The 19,524-nt window shown below is 39.3% G+C and overlaps 2 protein-coding genes across 2 annotated transcripts; both read left to right on the forward strand.

Annotated features, from left to right (window-relative positions):
• Window positions 1-3,629: 3,629 nt before the first annotated feature.
• On the forward strand, window positions 3,630-4,595 carry LOC308401453 (odorant receptor 131-2-like; the record flags this gene model as incomplete). Its single annotated transcript, XM_080889661.1, has 1 exon — window positions 3,630-4,595. The coding sequence occupies one exon, from the start codon at window positions 3,630-3,632 to the stop codon at window positions 4,593-4,595; it is 966 nt and encodes a 321-aa protein (XP_080745787.1).
• Window positions 4,596-7,299: 2,704 nt separating this feature from the next.
• Window positions 7,300-19,437, forward strand: p4ha3 (prolyl 4-hydroxylase, alpha polypeptide III). The gene is made up of 13 exons (XM_080889550.1): window positions 7,300-7,604; window positions 8,128-8,282; window positions 8,399-8,622; window positions 11,580-11,729; window positions 11,806-11,857; window positions 11,935-12,092; window positions 12,923-13,099; window positions 14,669-14,733; window positions 14,869-15,028; window positions 15,127-15,189; window positions 15,661-15,729; window positions 16,727-16,823; window positions 17,302-19,437. The coding sequence occupies exons 1-13, from the start codon at window positions 7,432-7,434 to the stop codon at window positions 17,370-17,372; spliced, it is 1,614 nt and encodes a 537-aa protein (XP_080745676.1). The 5' UTR covers window positions 7,300-7,431; the 3' UTR covers window positions 17,373-19,437.
• Window positions 19,438-19,524: the final 87 nt, after the last annotated feature.

A 19,524-nucleotide genomic window follows, 5' to 3' on the forward strand; every position in this document is an offset into this window, starting at 1 on the left:
GTGTTGTGCCATCTTCTTAGCCAGAGGTCGTTTGGTTTCCCTGATGTATAAATCACTGCAATCCTCCTGGCACTTACTGTAACAGCATACGCTATATTACCATATTAGAGGCCAGATCCTTGGACCAGTTTTTGCTGCAGTGTGTTTTGGGGTTGGAAAGCAGAGGAAACAGAGTAATATAAGTGGCACTCACAGCAACTGTTGAATTTGCATATCAGAAGATGAAGAAACTGACCGTACAGCCCATTGTTTGTCAGTGGTGCTCATTTCAGGCATTGTGCATATGTACTGTTTATAAAGTTGGAGAACCCTGCAGTCAGCTGAGACTGAAGAAGTCACTTGGCTGAGCAACAAAACTTTTCTCCCATCCAGATAAACAGAATAATTTAGAGGGGGTTTCCTTACCTGGATGACTGAACATGCATCAAGACAATATAAACTCTGTAACTATAACACTGACAGTATTATGAGGGAATTGCTTTGCTGGTCCAGGTAAAATTGCACTGCATGTGGCACAAAATGAGTCCTGCTTTATTACATTGTTAGTAAGAAACACTTAAAGGCCCATGTTTTACTCTTAGCTCAGAGTGAATATGATAATATAGTAAACTTGTTTTGTACTAAACCTAAAAGCTGGATTAAACTAAAAGGAAAAACTATGAATAGGCAAATTAAAAATACTTTGATGCAACTGTGTAGAAAATAATTATAAAAAATGATACAGAAGTCTGCCTTAAATTAACCTTTCAATAACCCTACACTGACAGGCTCACTATGAAAGAGGCCTCACCAACATCACAAACTGTCTCTACACTGACTTCCACAGTCATTCTTAAAATTTAATTGTACATAAATGTGGTCAAATGCCATCGCCCAGACGTTCACAAGCTACGTCCATGCTTACACGGGTATTTTTGAAAACGGCGATTTTCCGTTTTCGTTTTAAAAAATAATCCCGTCCACACGTAAAGGCAGAAATGAAGGAAATCACTGCTATGAACATGCCAAAGCAACAGGTGGCGATATATTCCTAACCGTGCAGAAATGTTGGCCAATCAGAAGCAGTGTTGCCAACTTAGCGATTTTGTCACTATATTTAGCGAGTTTTCAGGCCCCTTAGCGACTTTTTTTCTCAAAAGCGACTAGCGACAAATCTGGCGACTTTTTCTGCTGTTATTGGAGACTTATTTTTGACGACTTTTGACGTGAAAGAGCGTGTTGCTCTTACTCTCAACAAGCAGCGGTGCTGCCGTGGGCACCTCACCTGCTAAAGCACTCACGGGCGGAGGATAGTCCTCCCCCAGCTGCAGGAGATGTTCACACCTATGCGTCCAAACTGCAAATGAATCGCGCATGAGCGAAGCCGCTGCTTCCGCACTGTCTGTAACCAGTCAGTTCTTCTTTTACTGTTATGCTGTTTTGTGGATCACAAGGTTTAAAACTACTTATAAACACACACACAAAGTAACTCCACCAGAGTGCCTATTTCGGGTCACTTTTGCCGGTCGAAGCCCGGATAAAGGAGCAGGGTTGGAATTGTGACATTAAAAAACAATAATTGCTAAAAGAAATTTAATTTGTAGTTCTAAATGCATTTAGGACGTTTTTTGCTCACTTTATGTCTCTTCCACGATGTTATTTCTCTCTCCAACAGCGTAGGTTACAATTATATTAGCATGACCAATTATGCAAATTAGGTGATGACGTCATTTAGCGACTTCTAGCGACTTTTAGGACAGCCAATAGCGATTTTCCTTACTGAGGAGTTGGCAACACTGATCAGAAGTCTAGAAGCCTCGGTGGGAAAAAGTAAACAAAGCTGGGGCATAGAAGCAGAACCGAGTCGTATGTGTGGAGGGACAGTAACTGTGTGTATTTGTAAGCATTTAAACACTGCAGAGAGTAGAATTAACAGTAACACTTAACCACTTAACGGCTACCCTGAGGTACCCCTGAGCAAGGTACCGTCCCTACACACTGCTCCCCGGGCGCCTGCTTAGTGGGCTGCCCACTGCTTCACTGAGTGAATGGGTCAAATGCAGAGAAAAACAAGTAATTTCCCCATGGGGATCAATAAAGTATCCATTATTATTATTATTAACAGTATTGTAGAAATTCATTTCACCGAAACAATAACGTGGCGCACAGTGTGATGTCAAAAAATGTGCACACCTTTGACGCTGCGTTTTCTCCGTTTTTCTAGTCCACACATAAATGCAAAAACTGAGTTTTCAAAAATATCCACCCTGGCCGGAGTTTTTAAAAATCTCCGTTTTCAGTGACCAAAAACGCTGTTTACGTGTGGACGAAAGGTGCAAACGCATAGAAAAATCTGCGTTTTCAAAAATACCCGGGTACGTGTGGACATAGCCGCAGTTTATACAAGAAACAGCTGGCCCAATTAACCATGATCATTTGCAAGGTGTCCATTCAGCAAAGTCAGTGTAATGTGAGGGCCAAGAGAGAGAGTTGGACCCCAAAAGCAGACACAACAGACCAAGATTTCCAAACACTGAAATCTTTATTCAACACAAAGAGGTCTGGGATAAGAGCAGGGCATTGAAAGGTAATCATGCAGGTGCAGCAGCAACTGTTACAGAAGGAGAGGAGGGTTATAAGCAGGCACTGAGAAATATCGAGGATATTGCTGGGTGTGTGTCGGCGGGCAGGACGGCAGGCAGGTGAGTTCTTTGATCCTTTTCAGATTTCCAATGAGCAATGGGTTGGCAGCAGCAATGGGCAGGTGAGTAGTCACGGGTAGCAGATCTGCACCAGGAAATCCAAGAAAAGAACTGGTTAGTGTGGGTAGTGATCCAGAAATGCCAAAGACTGAAGACAAAGAGAACAATAGGTTAACACAGGATGTTACAAAGTTTAAACGAAGCATTGAGGCTGATTTACTGCTAAAGAATAGCTGACAAACTGGCGAAGACTGGAGGTGTGAGCTGGTCCTAAATACAGGTGAGCTAATTACTTACGATGCACTGCAGGTGAGGAGAAGAGGACGCATGAAACTGGAGGTGGAGATGGAGCTTGGTGCTCTGAAAAGGAAAAAACAATTTGTAGAAATACAAATTGAGAACATTTTTCCTAATTTGACTGTTGCAACTGCTGCTTTGGATGCCTTGCGATATAGAATCACTTGTCTGTTTAACTTCCTTTCATGGATCCTGTGATAAAAGGTGCTTTATCCTTTTCCCTACAGTAATCTGTAGTTAATGAGAACCATGATGCTTAATGACGATAGCATGAAATTAATTTATCTCTGGGGAATCAGCACTGAGTCAAACATAAGATAACCGATGCCAAACAGATCAGACAAGAGAAGACCATCTTTGACACTTTGATTGCTGAAAACATGTTGTGTGCTGAGAAGAAGAGAAATCTGAGCTCTTCTGTCAGACAAAGTCATTGTTATTAGGTGAGCGAGGCACTGTCTCATTTTAATGGGTAAATGGTTTGTATTACAGGGTGATTTGACTTTACTGATTATTTTATTAACATGAGGCAGCTAATTTCTGTTGTAAATGTAAATGATAGTATGCATTATGTTTTATTTTATCTTCTGTATATGGAAGTTTAAGTTGTGCTTTTTTTTTAACAGGTGTGCTGCAACTTAAAGCTGCAGAATGCAGAATCTGACTGAACTTCCTTTTAATGCAACTTCCCAGAAAAGCCTGTCTGTTATCATCAAAGTATGTGCAGTTATCCCCTTCTTCTGCACCTTCCTCTACTGCATTGTTGTCATGCTGCATGTGTTTGCATCTCACAGGCAGTTCCTAAACACTCCACGTTACATCCTGTTTGCCCACATGTTGATCAATGACACCCTGCAGCTTCTGTCCTCTGTGCTGCTTTTCCTACTTGTAATGGGTCAGGTAAAATTTCCCGTTTTCTACTGTTTTCCTCTGCTGTTCATATCCACTGTTACTTATCAGAACACACCTTTAATCCTGGCTGCAATGTCCCTGGAGCGTTATGTTGCCATCTTCTATCCCCTGCAGCGCCCGGCCGCCTGGCGCTCAGGCCGTATCTGGATCATTAATCTTTGTCTGTGGCTTACAAGCTGCATTTTCCTCATAATCGAGTACTCCATCGGAAAGCAGCGTCCTGCTGTAGATGTCCTCTCTACACCTCGACTTTGCAAAAATTTATTTATCAATTCATCTCCAATCCAAGCATTATTCAGAACTGCTGTGAGTGTGATGTTCTTTGCAGTTGTGGCTGTTGTCATCTTCTTCACATATGTGAGAATCCTGCTGGAAACCAGGAAGCTGAGACAGGACAGAGTATCTGTGAATAAAGCCAAGCACACTGTGCTGCTGCACGGCTTTCAGCTGCTTCTGTGCATGTTGGCTTTCACTCTCCCCATCACTGAAACTCTCATATTGCTGTACACTAACTGGCCAGTAGAAGACGTTACCTATTTCTGTTTTTTCTGTTTTATCCTAATCCCACGCTTTCTTAGCCCGCTCATCTACGGCTTCAGAGATCACAGTCTGAGGGGCTACATTGGGAAAACATTCCTCTGCTGCTTAGACACAGTCAAGCCCCATTTCAGAAGCAAACAGCAGGACAGCTTGTCTGCTTCTTGAAAAAAAAAACAGTTTAGACTCCTGCAGAAAACCTGTTCAGAGTATCTGCATCTCTGTCTGTCAGTTGCCCGAATGAACACCGAGCAATTTTTTTTACGCTGTAATTATTTTTTCCATTCACACTGGCTAATAACAGATTCCTTCTTATACTGCACGTGGAACAAACTAATAACCTAAAACCAGTCTTCATGAAATGACAGTAAGTGGAAAAAGTTACACTGGAGAGAAAACAAACTCTTTGTATTACTGTTCCTCCTCTAAAGCTCAATCTGGAAACACAAACAGGCAATATATTTAAAAATATATCTAACAGATCCAGTTTATTTGTCTGACTAATGTTTTTAAAGCCTCATATTACCTTCACATATTTTTGCACAGATCAAAGAATCTGGCTCATGATAGGGGCTCTGTAATTATCAGTAAATATTTACAGTAAATTTAAAAAAAAAATTTCAGTGGTAATTTAAATATTGATTTGACTTCTTTTCCTTAAAAAGGCTAATAAATGGTGTCTAAAATCTTAATAAGAAACTCCTCATGTTGGTCATGTGTTTGTGTCAGATATTTGCACTAATAAATGTTTGACAGCTCCATTACATCTCTAACCTACAATAGTTTAGAGTGAATCTCAGAAAATACTTTTTTGTTAAAAAATAACTGCACTATTAAAAGATGTCACTTTATACTGAAAGGAAATTCTACAAAATTGTGATAAAATGCCTTTATCATCTCAGTTTTATTCTTAAACACTTTGGTTAGTATTATCATTAAATCATCTTAAACTGCACTCTGTTTTAAAAAGCTGTACTTTGTGAACATTTTCTGCCGTTTTAATCTGAAATTTGCGAACCATAATGCTTTGACCTTTTAATTTAAGCATTATTGATAAGTTTGACATTTAGTAATCACATGTTTAAAATCTTATGTTGTCAGTATTATAAAGAAATCCTTGCAACAGTATTTGGATGCAGAACATTTGAATGCATATAATGATATTGTTTCTTATCAGACTTTGATGTTTACTGCATTTCTTTGAGGATGATTATCACGTGATGTTAATAAAACTGAACACAGAATAGAGCTGTTGAAAGTCTACAGCAGTAGATAAAAAATTTTCTTCTCGGTTACCCAACAAATTTGTTGTAGATTAGTCTTAAAAACGTAATTCCACAAATTTTTAATCTGAGAAAAAAACACCTTTTTTCAGATGAATCTCTTCATCATTAATATCACAGTTACAGCCTTCCTTACTTTACAATAAGTCATTGTCTCCTGCTTGTTACTTTTGCTGCACATGGCATCGCAATTCAATGGCAATCTGAAAATATCTTCATATTAATAATAAAAGAAAATCTTTACACAAGACTAAAATAGTCTTTACAATGAATTAAATACATTTGAGTTTGTTCTGGTTCGGTTTAACTCATTTTTAACTGCAGGCTGAATATTTAAATAGATCGTTTACAGCAATGTCAAACTTAAAAAAATATTAATAATTTAGCATGTTTGATACATATTTTCGGCACATAATCTCACTTTAGAAGAACCCCCCCCCCCCCCCCCCCCCCCCACCAAAACAAAAAACAAAAAATAAAGAAACAAATGGGGAATAATTTTATTATAGAGGACAACAGAGATAAAATAAATAAATATGCATACTTTTAAACACAGGATCAGTTCTAAAATCTACTGTGAGATTTGCATGGAAATTTTGAAACCCATTGTGTTTTCCCTCTTTGATGATCTTTTTAGGCAGGTGACCTGTTTTTTTTTTTTCTTTTTTAGAGAAATTATAACAATAAATATTTTATCACTATTTGTTGTGTTAATAAAATTTCTGAAATGACTTTGCATCCCATACTGTACACTGCTGGTAGATTCATTTCTGGAAAGGTACACACTGCTCAGAATAAAAAGAGGCATGTATGCTTTGATGTCTTTCTGATTTACTTGCTTTCAGTTGTCTTTATAAGTCTGTTTCCCCTCCACTTTCATTGCAATAAACACTATTGGACTCAGTCAAGAATAGGTCAAAGCAGTAATTGATGTCATCAGTCCAGGATACGTCATGGTTTTTTGGTTCTGTGATCATCCTGATGACATTTTTAGCTGAAAGCCAAACTTGATTCTCAGGTGGGGATTTCCCCTTCTTTGAGTGACAACAGCCTCAACATAGCCATTCTCCTCATCACTGAGTTCCTTCTCATCAGTTATTTTTTAGCCTAGATTGCACAGATTATATTCCATGCCATCTTCCGCTTTTGACACTTCCTTATCTATTCCATTCTCACTGCTAGTTTCCTGGCCTCCTCCTCCTCCTCCTCCACTGTACTGATCAAAAATCACCACCAGGGAGGCGCAGTCCGTCTTTTAGGGATCCTTGCTGTGGCACTTCGCTGCTGCAGCTTGGTTGTTGCGCAGAGCTTTGTCCTGCAGATGTCGCTGTGATTCCAAACTCAGTTTTTGAAGAGCAGATGGTTTCTCGTTGATTTTCACATTTTAGAAAATTGACTTCAAAGTAAAACTAAACAAAATATTGCAAATATATTACATCGCATTATTTGCAAAAACTGAACTCATTTCATCAGATTTATGGGGTTTCATCGAAACCCCATAAATCAGATGATGTTGGTGAGTACATGAGCGCAAACTAATTGTTCTGAATGAATCCAGGCTGTACGTATGATATGATGAACAGAGGGCGAAGGCTGATCTCAGATCAGCTGAGAGCCTGCTCCAAATGCTGAAGCTCAGCGGTGCTGTTCAGCAAAACTGAGAGACGCAATTAGAACTGGTGAATCTGCCGAGGAAGAGAGCGGACAGCTCACTTTCGGAGATGAAGTTTTGTGTTCTTGTTTGCTTTCTCTCGGGCCTCCTGAGTGTCGTTAGAGGGGAAATGTATACATCGCTGCTGAACGTAAAGCAGGCGGTCAGAGTTGAACGGAAGCTGATCGATTACCTGAGAACTTACATTGACCACGAGTTGGACAGACTTGAAGACATCAAACGGTGAGTAATGGTGAAACACTGGAAACAGATTTGATTGTAAAGGATTTAAACGATGTGTATCTTGGAAATATCACACAGAATTAAAAGAAACCCCCATAGGTATTGTTATCTCGGTTTGTTCGAGTTTTCCAGAGGTGGTAATTAACCCGGGAGACACTGCACACACACACATAGTAAATAGTAATAGAACAAGCGTTGCAGATGTGAGGCTTGATAGTGAAATGATCATATAATGAACTACATAAACCTTATATGTATGTCATTAAAAAGCAGAAAAAATAGACTAGGTTTTCGTGGCTTTATTTCACAATGTTGTATGCAGGATCACTGTTACAAAACGAAGTCACCTCCCGCTAATTTATACAAATAACTGTAGTTTTGTTTGTTTGTTTTTTTGTAGAATTGCTTCTAATTTTTCTTCTGGTGAAAATAATGTTTTGTGCATAAAATGCCATTTTAATTATTGAGTTTTTATTGTTTCCAGTCTGAAGACCCTGTTTAATAATTCTGTATCTTCACACAGTTTTTATGCCAAAGTATCCAACCTGCACACAGAACTTTACAAAGGCCCAGCGGTCACAATGGCCAACCCTCTGGTGGCTTTTACTTTGATCAAACGTCTTCATTCAGAGTGGCTGAATGTCGTCTACAGCAATGAAGCCCTCGAGAACCTACAAGGTTGCCCCACTGCCTTCTTCAAAGACACATCTGGTGATGATATCTAAGCATCCACCCCCCTCTACTGTCACCACCCAACCCCTCACCATTCACCTTTTTGCCCCTCTGCTGTCCAGCTCTCAGGTCCAGTTACGAGGAGGAAGAGGCTGATCTCCCCAATCTGGAAGACCTCCAAGGGGCTGCTAAGGGGCTAATGAGGCTGCAGGATGTATATGCTCTGCAAGTTTCCAGCCTTGTAAGGGGCCGTTTCCAGAGAGTCACTAATGGCGAGTCTGTGGATGTCTACATGCCTGCAGTATCTGTCCAGCTCTCTGGTGATGACTGCTTTCTGGTTGGGAAGGTACTGAAAAAATTATGTACTTTGGAAAAACACAATCCTGCATGTAAAAGAACAGAAATATTTGGAAAATTTAAGTAACAAAAATAATGGTGCTGTTTTACTATGTAGCTTTTTTTACGTCTGGCTCCCAGCCCAGGGTTTGGTCATGTGATGGGCGATGCCATGTATGTTCTCCTCCTATGCTTAATGTGTTGGGAAAGAAAATCTTCTACTGCTACACAAATACGTGTTCACAATTTTGTCTTATTTGTCTAAGTTTTACACTTTAGATCAAAAAGTAATTTTTACCAAATTGCCTGAAAGGCAAACCATTCATCAGTGAATCTAATAACGACCTAAGCCTACATAAAAGATGGATAAAGCCACAATGACATCATTCAAAAGTTGGCGGGTTGATGTTTAAAGCTTTGAGTCTGGCATTTTGACCATCTCCATATTGGGGTTTTTTGAGCCAGAAGTGAACAAATGAATTTGAAGTTAAATTATCTGTGGACTGTAAAGGGGCATTGCACTTAACTTTCAGTTAGTGCAAACACTGAGAAAACCATAAAAGTGGTGCACAAACCTCTTGGCAGGCTGTTAGTGCAGTTAACCACAGAGCAGGCCATATTATTTGTCCGATTACTGCAGTGAAAATCCTCCAAAATCAATACCAGAAACAAAGTCGAGAGAGAAGGTTCAGTGACTTGATTTAGTAGAGATGACATCTAAACAGGCAGCTGTTAGCTTCAGCTGTATGTGTTGGCTGCACCACCCGCTTTAATCTTTAACAATGCAAGATTATTGTTTTCTTTTAAACAGGAAAATATAGCTGTGTTATAAATGTTTTCAAATAAAATGTGACGAAGCATAAAATGAAAGCAGTGTAGAGTATACAGTATTTGTGCCAACTCTGTATTTCTTAAAAGCACAACAAAGGAAGTGTGGTGCAAGTACACATCTGTCTTCTTTCTGGAACAGCTGTCAGAGTAACATAAGGTAGGAGGAGTCACTGAAGGAAATTAACGTATTTGGAAGTTGGTGTCCTGAAAAGTTTTCACTCTGGTTAACATCCCATTCCAGAGGGCTGCAGTTTTATCCCAGACTTGTTAATAGTTCTGTTGTGGGAACCTAGACTAGAAAACTGGGATTCTTTCCATTGTGTGCCTGGGAATTCTTTTCATGCGCAGATGAATATAATATTCTATAGAAGGGGAAAAAAAGGAGATTTTCCCCACAATAAATTCCACTGTTTTCATGCAGTGGTTATGTGTAAGGGTAGGGCACTGTGTGGGAGAGACATACTCTTGTATGGAAAAGACATTAAGTCATGCTGCAGAAGCTTGTCTTCACTTGTACCAGGGCTGAAATTATGTGAGGCGGTCAGTCAGCAGAGATGCTTAGTTTTAGGGTTTTCTCTATAACAGAGCTCCTGCATGCATGTGCTATCATGTAGTTTTTAAACTGATCTTCAAAACCAGACACATTTAACACAAATTTGAGTGTCTCAGTTTTAGTGGGGAGAGGTTTAGGGCCCTTTAAGGTAATTGCCAGCTGACGCTTCCCTCAGGCTCATTACCTCATCAGCTGAGTATTTTTACACATTTATTGCTCTTTAGGCTATTTCTGTTAAGAATAGCTGATCTTAAATTAAAGAGTGAAATGTGGGTGTAAACCTGTGGTGGATTAACTCAGCATGTGTGATGAGTTGGTGGGCTTCTGTGTGTGTTTGTGGGGGTTAAATAGCACACATGGAGCTGTGGTTGTGGATGTAATCTGTGACGGGAGGAGTCTCTTACAACCCACTTTCAGTGTGGGTGCTGTCAGCCCTTTAGTCAGCACCTACTTCATCAAGTCAGGTCAACTGCTAAACTGCTTTGAACCTAAGTAAAGGAGACCTTTAGTGTTTGTGACTTTCAAAATCTAAAAATGCTGTAGTCCAGTTTTATATTTCCACATCATACATGAAAATGTGATGCAGGGACACACTCTGTGGAAGACATGCCTACATGTAATGCAAATCTACCGTCCATATTCGGTTACAGAAATGTCCAGATTATTTTTTTATCTACTTGCTTCAGGCACTGATGAGAATCAGGCTGCAGAGGTCTGTTAGGTTTACTTTATTGACTCTGCAACCTAGATTTTTTTCCCAATTATATCTTTCAGCTGACACCACTTTGTAGTACTTTATCAGATTTTGCAGAGCTTCTCTAAAATCATGAGACCCAAGGAAAAGAGAAATTCAAAAGACAAAGTCAGTTTTTGAAAGAACAAAGAAGGAATTCATTTATTTTGGTTGTGTGTGTTTATCAGAGATTTGATTCCAGGTGTCAGTGTGCTGCGAAAGGTTTCTGAAACTGGGCCTTGATGGCAGCTGTAGAACATAAGCTGCTACATGATACACGCAGGATAAAAGGGGGGACTAAACAAAAACTGAAAGTGGAAGAGCACAAGGAATAAACACAGGTGGGTGAACAGATGGGCCGACAATAGGGTGAAGGTGAGGGAGAGACAACAAAAGCAAAAATAGCCATAAAGGTGTGGAACAAGAACAAAGGAAAGCAATTAACAAGAAGCACATATAGAAGAATTGAGGAGGTACAAGGCACCACAGGACACACAGAAGAGTAAACCCTAAGAAAAAGGATGGCGGTGATATGCAAAAAAATGAAACAAGATCCTAACCCAGTAAATCCAAAAGAAAAGAATTCAAGTCAAGCTGAAATGGCTAAAATGGCTCAGCCAGCCACAAACATATATCAGCTGACTATCATGAGAAACTATCTGACTCTGGCTGCTGACTCTGACTCTGGCTGGTCTTACAGTTGTTAGTGTGATCCTTACTGAAATCATCCCTGCAACCACAAAACCTCACAAATTCTGGCTGACATGGATGCAGTATTCAGCTCTTCAGTTCTAGACAGACTCTGTTTAAATTGTGAAGTACTTGTTTTTTTTGGTGTTATTGTACCCAGGTGGCCTATGAACAAGAAGACTATTATCACTCAGTGCAGTGGTTGGAGGAGTCTGCGCGCCTTTTCAGGGGAGCAGGAGAGGAGTGGAGCCCTGAAAATGAAGGCACTTTGGAGGATGCTTTGGATCACCTTGCCTTTTCTCACTTTAAAGTAAGTAAACAGACAGACTGAGGAAATTTGCATGATTGATGATTTAGATTTCTCTGAATTCCTTTTCTTGTCTCAGACAGGAAACGTCTCCTACGCTCTGAGTCTATCTCAGGAGTTACTGCATCACAGTAAGGCTCTTAAAACCCCTTTTCTCAGTGAACTGTGTCATCCCTCTCTCAGACTGTTTACACATTTTCTTTCTCAGATCCAATGAATGGAAGAGTTTTGCAGAATGTTAAGAAATACGAGAAGCTCCTGGTTGCTGCTGGTCCACCCAGAGGCACTGGGTTGACGAGACCCTCCTCCAGTTTTTTAAGGACCAGGGACACTTATGAGAGACTCTGCCGGACTCGAGGCTCTCAGGTATTGCAATAATGAGGAGCAGATCAGGACAGGAACACATCAAACTTTTTAAATGTATATACAGTAATGTAGCCTTGAGTTACAGGGTTTTATGTCACTGGATGTTCAGTGTTTCAGGATGCACTTTATTTAAGAGGATGTTTTGTTTTTTCATTTTTACATGGACTACAATTTAAATATTTACATCAGTGTATGTAGATGTCATGTGAGATAAAAGTTGAGGCAATTTTGGAGAGCCTTTTTTAAAATCTTCACATCGGTATGCCAATAAAAATAATTATTTTTTCACCTTTTTTCACCTGAAACATGCCTGCCACACTCATGAAATTATTTCATCAAAAGTAAATACGTATTTATTTACATAGCCTCTTTCAAGATAAAAGCACAAGCACAAACTTCACATCAAATAAAAACAACAAACATGGAAATTGACACTAAGATACTGCTGACAAAAAAAACCAAAACACCACCAGTACTAACAGAGGAAAATCTCAGTGATTTGATTTGATTTTATCCTCTGAGGATCCTTAATTTCTGTCCAAAAACACATGAATCCATCAAATTAGTTTACAAATGTAAGTCTTGACCAAAGTGCCGATCTGAAGTCATAAAGCTTCGCTCCTAGCATACTCTAACAACTTCATTTAATTTCTACATTTTAAGGTCTGTAAAATGTTTTCTTGGCTTTAAAAAGCACCGCAAAAACTCTAAATGTCGTCTTTGTTTTTAAGCTTTTATGTGGTGACAAGATCCATTATATGAGTAACTGTAGATGGATATCCATGTTTTGATCTTGTTAATAGACTTCATATGGTCGTTGCTTCTTACAGCGCAGGCATTTTGCAAATCCCCAACTCTTCTGTGACTACTTCACCAACAACAATCCTGCACTGATACTGATGCCTGCAAAACGGGAGGTGGTGAGCCTGCAGCCGTATGTGGTCCTCTACCATGACTTTGTTACTGACACAGAGGCTGAAGACATCAAGAGCCTCGCCCAGCCAGGAGTGAGTGCTCATCGCGTGTGGTCAAACAACCCATGTGCCTTCAATACGTTAGATTTTTGGGAATTAAAAAACAAACAAACAGTGTCTTAACGTCTTGTGTTTTAGTTGATTCCGTCAGATTGTTGAATGGTTTTGTAATCCAAACTTTTGGAGAATCTTGTCAACAAAGGGAGGGGGTTTCCCACATGGGACTCACAAAACATGAATCTGCAAAATGTTAACTTAGCAACAAGAAGTCAAATCAACAAAAGCACTAAATGAACACTTTTTTCCTTTGCAAAGTCACATTAAGGTGTGGGACTGCCAAACTGAAGCATATAATAGATGTTCTAATAGACTAAATCAATATATATGTATATGTGTGTGTCACTAACAAACATTATCATTTGACAAGTTTTTTCTTTAACGAAACACATCTTTCGGCCTTTGGAGCTTTTATTTATAACAGATAAAGATTCAGAGTAAACTTTTAAGTCATGTTTCTTGATGGTGAAAAACATCAAATGCTGAATTGTTATAAACAGTTAATACATTTCGTTTTTAAAATTTGGTACACTTAATTAATGCATGAGTAGAGGGAATCTAATATTTTAATATAGATGTATATAAAATGCTGTGAATAGAAATGTAGGTCATAATGAGTACTATTAATTTTAGTGCTTTTTGCTGATCATTCTTTAATTTTGCAAAGACGAGACTTGAATCTAGACCGTGTGTAGGTGTGTTACAAAATGCCTCTGACTGCTGGCGTCTAAGCCAGACTTCCTACTGGGAAGATTCTGGAGGGATCATATAGCGGAAGAGTTGGCGTGCTTCCAAACGTTTAGCAAAGCTTAAGGAAAAGAGGAATACATTACCACAAAAACTTGGCTGAATTCCTCAAACTGTCCAAATAAACCAACAGAGCTGGGGCCGATAAATGTTCAGTCCACGATAGCTGAGTCTTAATATCCAATGAGTAAAGTGAAACTTTACTGCAGTGGATCGTCCTGAGAGCTCTTCAGTCTTCTGATGCAGGAAATATTTGGTGGGATAACACATTTGCTGCCCCTATAGTTTCTGTGAGGTTTTGGCATTGTTCAGTGGGTTTTCCATCTCTTGCTCAGATGGAAACCCCTGTACTTATTTCATCATTATGTCAGCTTGTAGGCTGATTGAAAACAGGCCCCTGGTCTTAGTTTGGAGCAGAGAGTGGAATGGAGCATGGTTTCCAGCTTGCTGTTGCTAGATCCCAGAATACAGGTCTGTTAACAAACAGTTTAAATAGGTTTTCTTGGTGATTAATTGTTTGAACTGTATATATTGAGTTGAATATTTCACTACTGATTCTCAGCATGGAAATGTTTGTGTATACCTGTTGGAAAATTGGAAAACAATCATGAAAACCGGAGAAGCTCTGTGGTTTACACAAATATATTTGCGGTGCTTTTTTCTCAGGTTCTGCTTCACTTTCCTCCGAAGCCCTAAAAAGAAAGAAGGATTAATGGAAACCCATCCTTAGATGCATTAAAGTTTGGCTGCTGTAACATTCGCAAAATTAAGATGCTTTTTTCTGTCTTTGCTAACAAGCTGAGAAGGTCTGTAGTGGCAGCTGGAGAGAAACAAGCAACAGCAGACTATCGGATCAGTAAGAGGTACAAACATCACCTCTTGTTACTCTACTACTGCCATAACAATAAAAACATCTGCTGCAGGTTTACTACTACATGCAGCTGGTATTTCTTTTCAGTCACCGTATCATTTTATTAATCAATATCTTTTATTGCTAGTGCATGGCTGAAGGGCTCAGCACAGTCTATTGTTGGGAAGTTGGACCAGAGGATCTCACTGCTCACAGGTCTGAATGTGAAGCATCCATACGGCGAGTACCTCCAGGTGGTGAATTATGGGATTGGTGGCCATTATGAACCTCATTTTGACCATGCTACTGTAAGTTTGTTGCGTTAGTTGATTAGCGCTTATTTACATGGTGATCGTGGATATTTTAATTGCCTTTATAATGTCTGTTTGCATTTCTGTAAAAACAGTCACCTTCAAGCCCCGTGTTCAAGTTGAAAACTGGGAATCGGGTGGCTACATTTATGATATATGTGAGTAAAGCCGAACCATCTATTGACCCTATTTGACCCCGTAGCTAAAAGTTCTTTGGCAGTTCTTTTTCAGCTGTCCAAAAGTCTAAATTAAAAATAAACACATTTGGAGAACCTGGCCAACTTGGACAGCAAGCCTGAGAAACTGACAACAGTAACTACATTTACACTTTAGGGATATTCTGCCACGCAACAAACTTGAAACAAACTCTCACAGTCACCTTCTTATCTGTCCTGATGCGGTGGCTTCAGGAAATATTTGGTGGGAGAACACATTTATTTGAACCTTTATTTGTGTTCATGTAACCAATTTGTTCTTCTGCTGAGTGCTTTTGTCCTTACAATAAAAGTAAAACTGGGTGGTGATTGAAAAAGATTGAGTCTTCAAACACTGCAGCAGACAGAGCGGCTTTTCATAACATGAGCACGTAAACACAAGACACAGCTCTGAAGGAATGTCCTTTTCCACAGCTCAGCCCGGTGGAGGCAGGTGGGTCCACAGCGTTCATTTACGCCAACTTCAGCGTTCCTGTTGTGGAGGTAAATACACTGCAAATATCTTAGTATCTGTTACTTTTATTTCATATTTTTCCCTTTTACACATTTAAATAAGTTTGGTGTCAAAATACTAAATGTCCGATCACAGAAACAATAGCCTTGAGATGAATTTACTACTTTATTTCACTACTACTTTACTTTGCAAAGTCAGTGGAGGTTTTTTTTTATCTTTTGTTTTTTGGTATGTTTTTCTGGTTGATAAATGAGCTGCAGTGTAAAGTTTAACAGGCCATTCCTGGGGTTTAACCTTTCACCTTAGAACTCATTTCTTGTCCAAACTTCAGAAAAAGATAAAGTGACCAAAAAAAGGAAAAAAAAGTAAGAAAGAGAAGCCATACACATTGGTGACAAATTAAAAGAAACACCACCATAAAAAGTAAAATACTAGGAAACAATGCCAGCATATTCAATGCCAAGGTGTTCAAATGCCAACACCTTGGCATTGATTCTTCAACTCTCTGGAAGTCTTTGAAAAATGCTCTTTGAAAAGAAATTTCCCCCTTTGGTGTTTTAATTATGGCCGTGGGGAGACAAGGTCTAACATGGTAGTCCAAATCTACCACAGGTTTTAAATTTGGTTTGCTGTGGTTACTGTGAATGCCAAGCACGGTTTAAAGCATTTTTAGACACAATAAACCATTTACTGACCTCTAGGATGTAATATCGTCCTCCTGCGACTGTATTGACTTGCAGACATCCTGTTTAAGGGGACAAGTGGACCATGTCAGCAAATTGCCTCGCACAACAGCAGAATCCAGTGTGCTTTTTTTTTTTTTTTTTTAGGAAAAATAAAATACTTACGCAATAAAATACCCACTTTTTAAACTTGTTTACTTAATAATATTATATAGGCCAAAAATTAAGACTATAGAACTTATTATTAAGTACTTAAAATAACTGATAGTTACTGACCATAGTTTAAACCACACTTCTTTTTTTAAGATACTCAAAATGATTTGTTTTGTTTTTCATGTCACAGAAAGCTGCTATCTTCTGGTGGAACCTGCACAGAAATGGTGAAGGAAACGACGACACACTGCATGCTGGCTGCCCCGTACTTATTGGAGACAAATGGGGTAAGACCCAGGTGCATTATGATGTGACAGGGCTGTGAAAAAGTAGCGTAAATATGGAAAGTAGCAAATCAGTCACCATCGCTTATCCAGCATTCAGCTCTCCTGATATGCTGGTGCACATCTGTACCCCATTAGGCATTTAGAGATGTGGCAGAGAGCAGTTCAGACACTTGGAATGTAAACATCTGCTGATGCCTGGAACCAGGCCATCACACGTGTGTTCAGGACTCAGTTAAGCTGACAGAAAGATATTAATCATTGAAAAACAGCTGCAGAAGTATTTAGTGAAGGTGTTGTTTTTAGCAGCCATATATATCGCCAGATATTAACCTCCAGGCTACACTTTCCAAGTACAATGACTCCAAGTACAAGTTGAAAATATTCAACAGCAAAAAAAAAAGAAAAAAACTTTCATGATACTGTTTTTTTTTCTGTAGAAGATAATTTCACATGATTTGTGTCTGTCTTTGTGTTCCAGTGGCAAACAAATGGATCCATGAGTATGGTCAAGAGTTCCAACATCGCTGCAGTCTGAATCCTCAAGAGTGAAGGGGTGGAGCCATTGCTGGGCCCCTTTGGAGTGCAAGCCTTTGCAATTGTGAGCCACATCTACAGGGAGAGAGAAGGAGGCAGCAGGAAAGTTGATGCACAAGCAAGGGCAGCGAGAGCTGGGGAAGCATGCATCTGTGATTGGAGCCCTAAAGCCCCAGGGATCCTGGAGTGTACAGCGGACACTGCTGCAGTGGACATGGTGGAGGAGGAGGAGGCAGAGGAGGAGTGGGGCATCTGGCAGCCAGCCCCCAAGGGCGAAATGCTCTTTCTGGCCAGTTCCTGCAGATGGATAGAGGCCTTTGCCTTTGCACACTGTGCTGGCTTTAGTACACTGTGCAAGGCTGTTTACCTCCTGACAGCTTTAAACAGAGATCTTATACAGCCCTGTTCCTACACTGGGCTCACTCAGGGATCTGCTTTTACAAATCAAACTTTATTTTGAAATATAAATAGTAAATTAATAATAAATACTAAGTCAACAGAGATAATCAGTGTCTCAGAAAGAATCAGGTTTCAAGAGGTTAAAATCCGAGTCACCAGAGATTAATGTTGTCAGAGCTCAGGCTCGAAGTTCAGGGTGGTGCCAGTGAGTCAAAGGAAGTAGAAATTGTGAATGTGCCTGCACATTCCCAGCTGGCTGAATGATGTGGTCATTGCTGTCTGTGGGAGACTCTTTGAATTTGGTTGGATTTAACTGAATGTCTCATGGAACAAATGAACCAGCAAGAGTAGAGAGTTGAGGTTCAGATTCTGCTCTTCATTAATGTTGGAACTTGTGTAAACTCACATGAACAATCCTGACTGCATACTATTCAGATATGAGTGTCTAAGTAGGTCATAACCCATCATAAAACAGTGCTGAAATTCACTATATGAGGTAGGAAAAGCAGGATTGGATGTATGTGACATTTTGGAGATGCCCTGCTGCTTGAGTGGAAAGGATCTCTGAATAATACCTTTGCTCACCGCAGTGTACACAGACAGTACTTCCAAGTATATAAACCAGCCTGTTTCACATTCCTGCATGCACAGTAAAGAGCAGGATTGTTTTCCCAGGGAGATGATGGATAGACAGGCTCGACTGCTCTGAAGCTCTAATAACGCTTTGCTTGTCATGTGTAAGTCACAGGAAATGCTCAAAGCAAAAAGATCTTAGAACACAAATTTATTTCATTTAAAGAATAACTAAATACTACTATATTAAAAAACACTGTAGTTACAAGCTGGGTTAGGTATTTAGTTTCATTTTCTTACCTATAAAAATCATCTAAATCATCTATTTTTTAAATTAATAAAAAGATTATTTTTATTTCATCAAATCAAACATCTCAATAATCAGAATGGTTTAAAGTAATCATTTCTTTCTGTCTGTTTTAAAATTTACTGTTTCTTTTAGAACTGAAGGAGTTTTAATCTGCACTCTGGATGTACTCATTATCACTGGTTCTCACTGTTTCCACAGCAAATATAGCTGCAGATGGACTTGCTGCTCTGCAAGCGTAAAGTCCAAACTATTTGAAGCTCACATAACCAGAGGTCATAATATCAGGTCATGCGTAGGTCTTCCTCGGCACACTGTCAAGAGCACACAGTGATTCTGTTCCTCACAAAACAAATTCTTCAGAGCCTTATGGGTCTTTCTAAGTTTTGAGAACTAAATGAACACTTTTTAAAGTCAGTGAGTTTGCACAACTGATGGAAAATACAGATAAGTAGCAACATAAAAAGCAAATCATAGGTAATAACAAGTCTTTTTAATCTCAGATTCAAGAAAGGGGGGGGGGGGGGGGGGGAGCATTACAGACTTGTGTTAGTGAACAGCTTTGACTGAAAGACCAGGGCTTCCCTCTACTGGTAGACAGCTCGGAGGTGTATTTGTAATTTTTCACAGTAATATATATTGTTTGGTTGTTTTTTTAATCTATTGTTTATTTGCTTTTACACAGTTGAACAGTTTTGGATGCATTGTTGAAGCTGCACTTATGGTTGTTTTAAAGGACTGTTGGACACTGGGTACAAGAAAAAACACTTTTGTGCCAATAAAATACACTTCTGAATAAAATGATTGCAAATAAAGCTTTCATATGTGTGTGTCACATACATTGTGATACATATTTCACAAATTTTAGAATCGCTTCAATTCAATGTA

Source organism: Rhamphochromis sp. 'chilingali' (genome assembly GCF_963969265.1).
Source record: "Rhamphochromis sp. 'chilingali' genome assembly, chromosome: 8".
Classification (NCBI taxonomy): Eukaryota; Metazoa; Chordata; class Actinopteri; order Cichliformes; family Cichlidae; genus Rhamphochromis; species Rhamphochromis sp. 'chilingali'.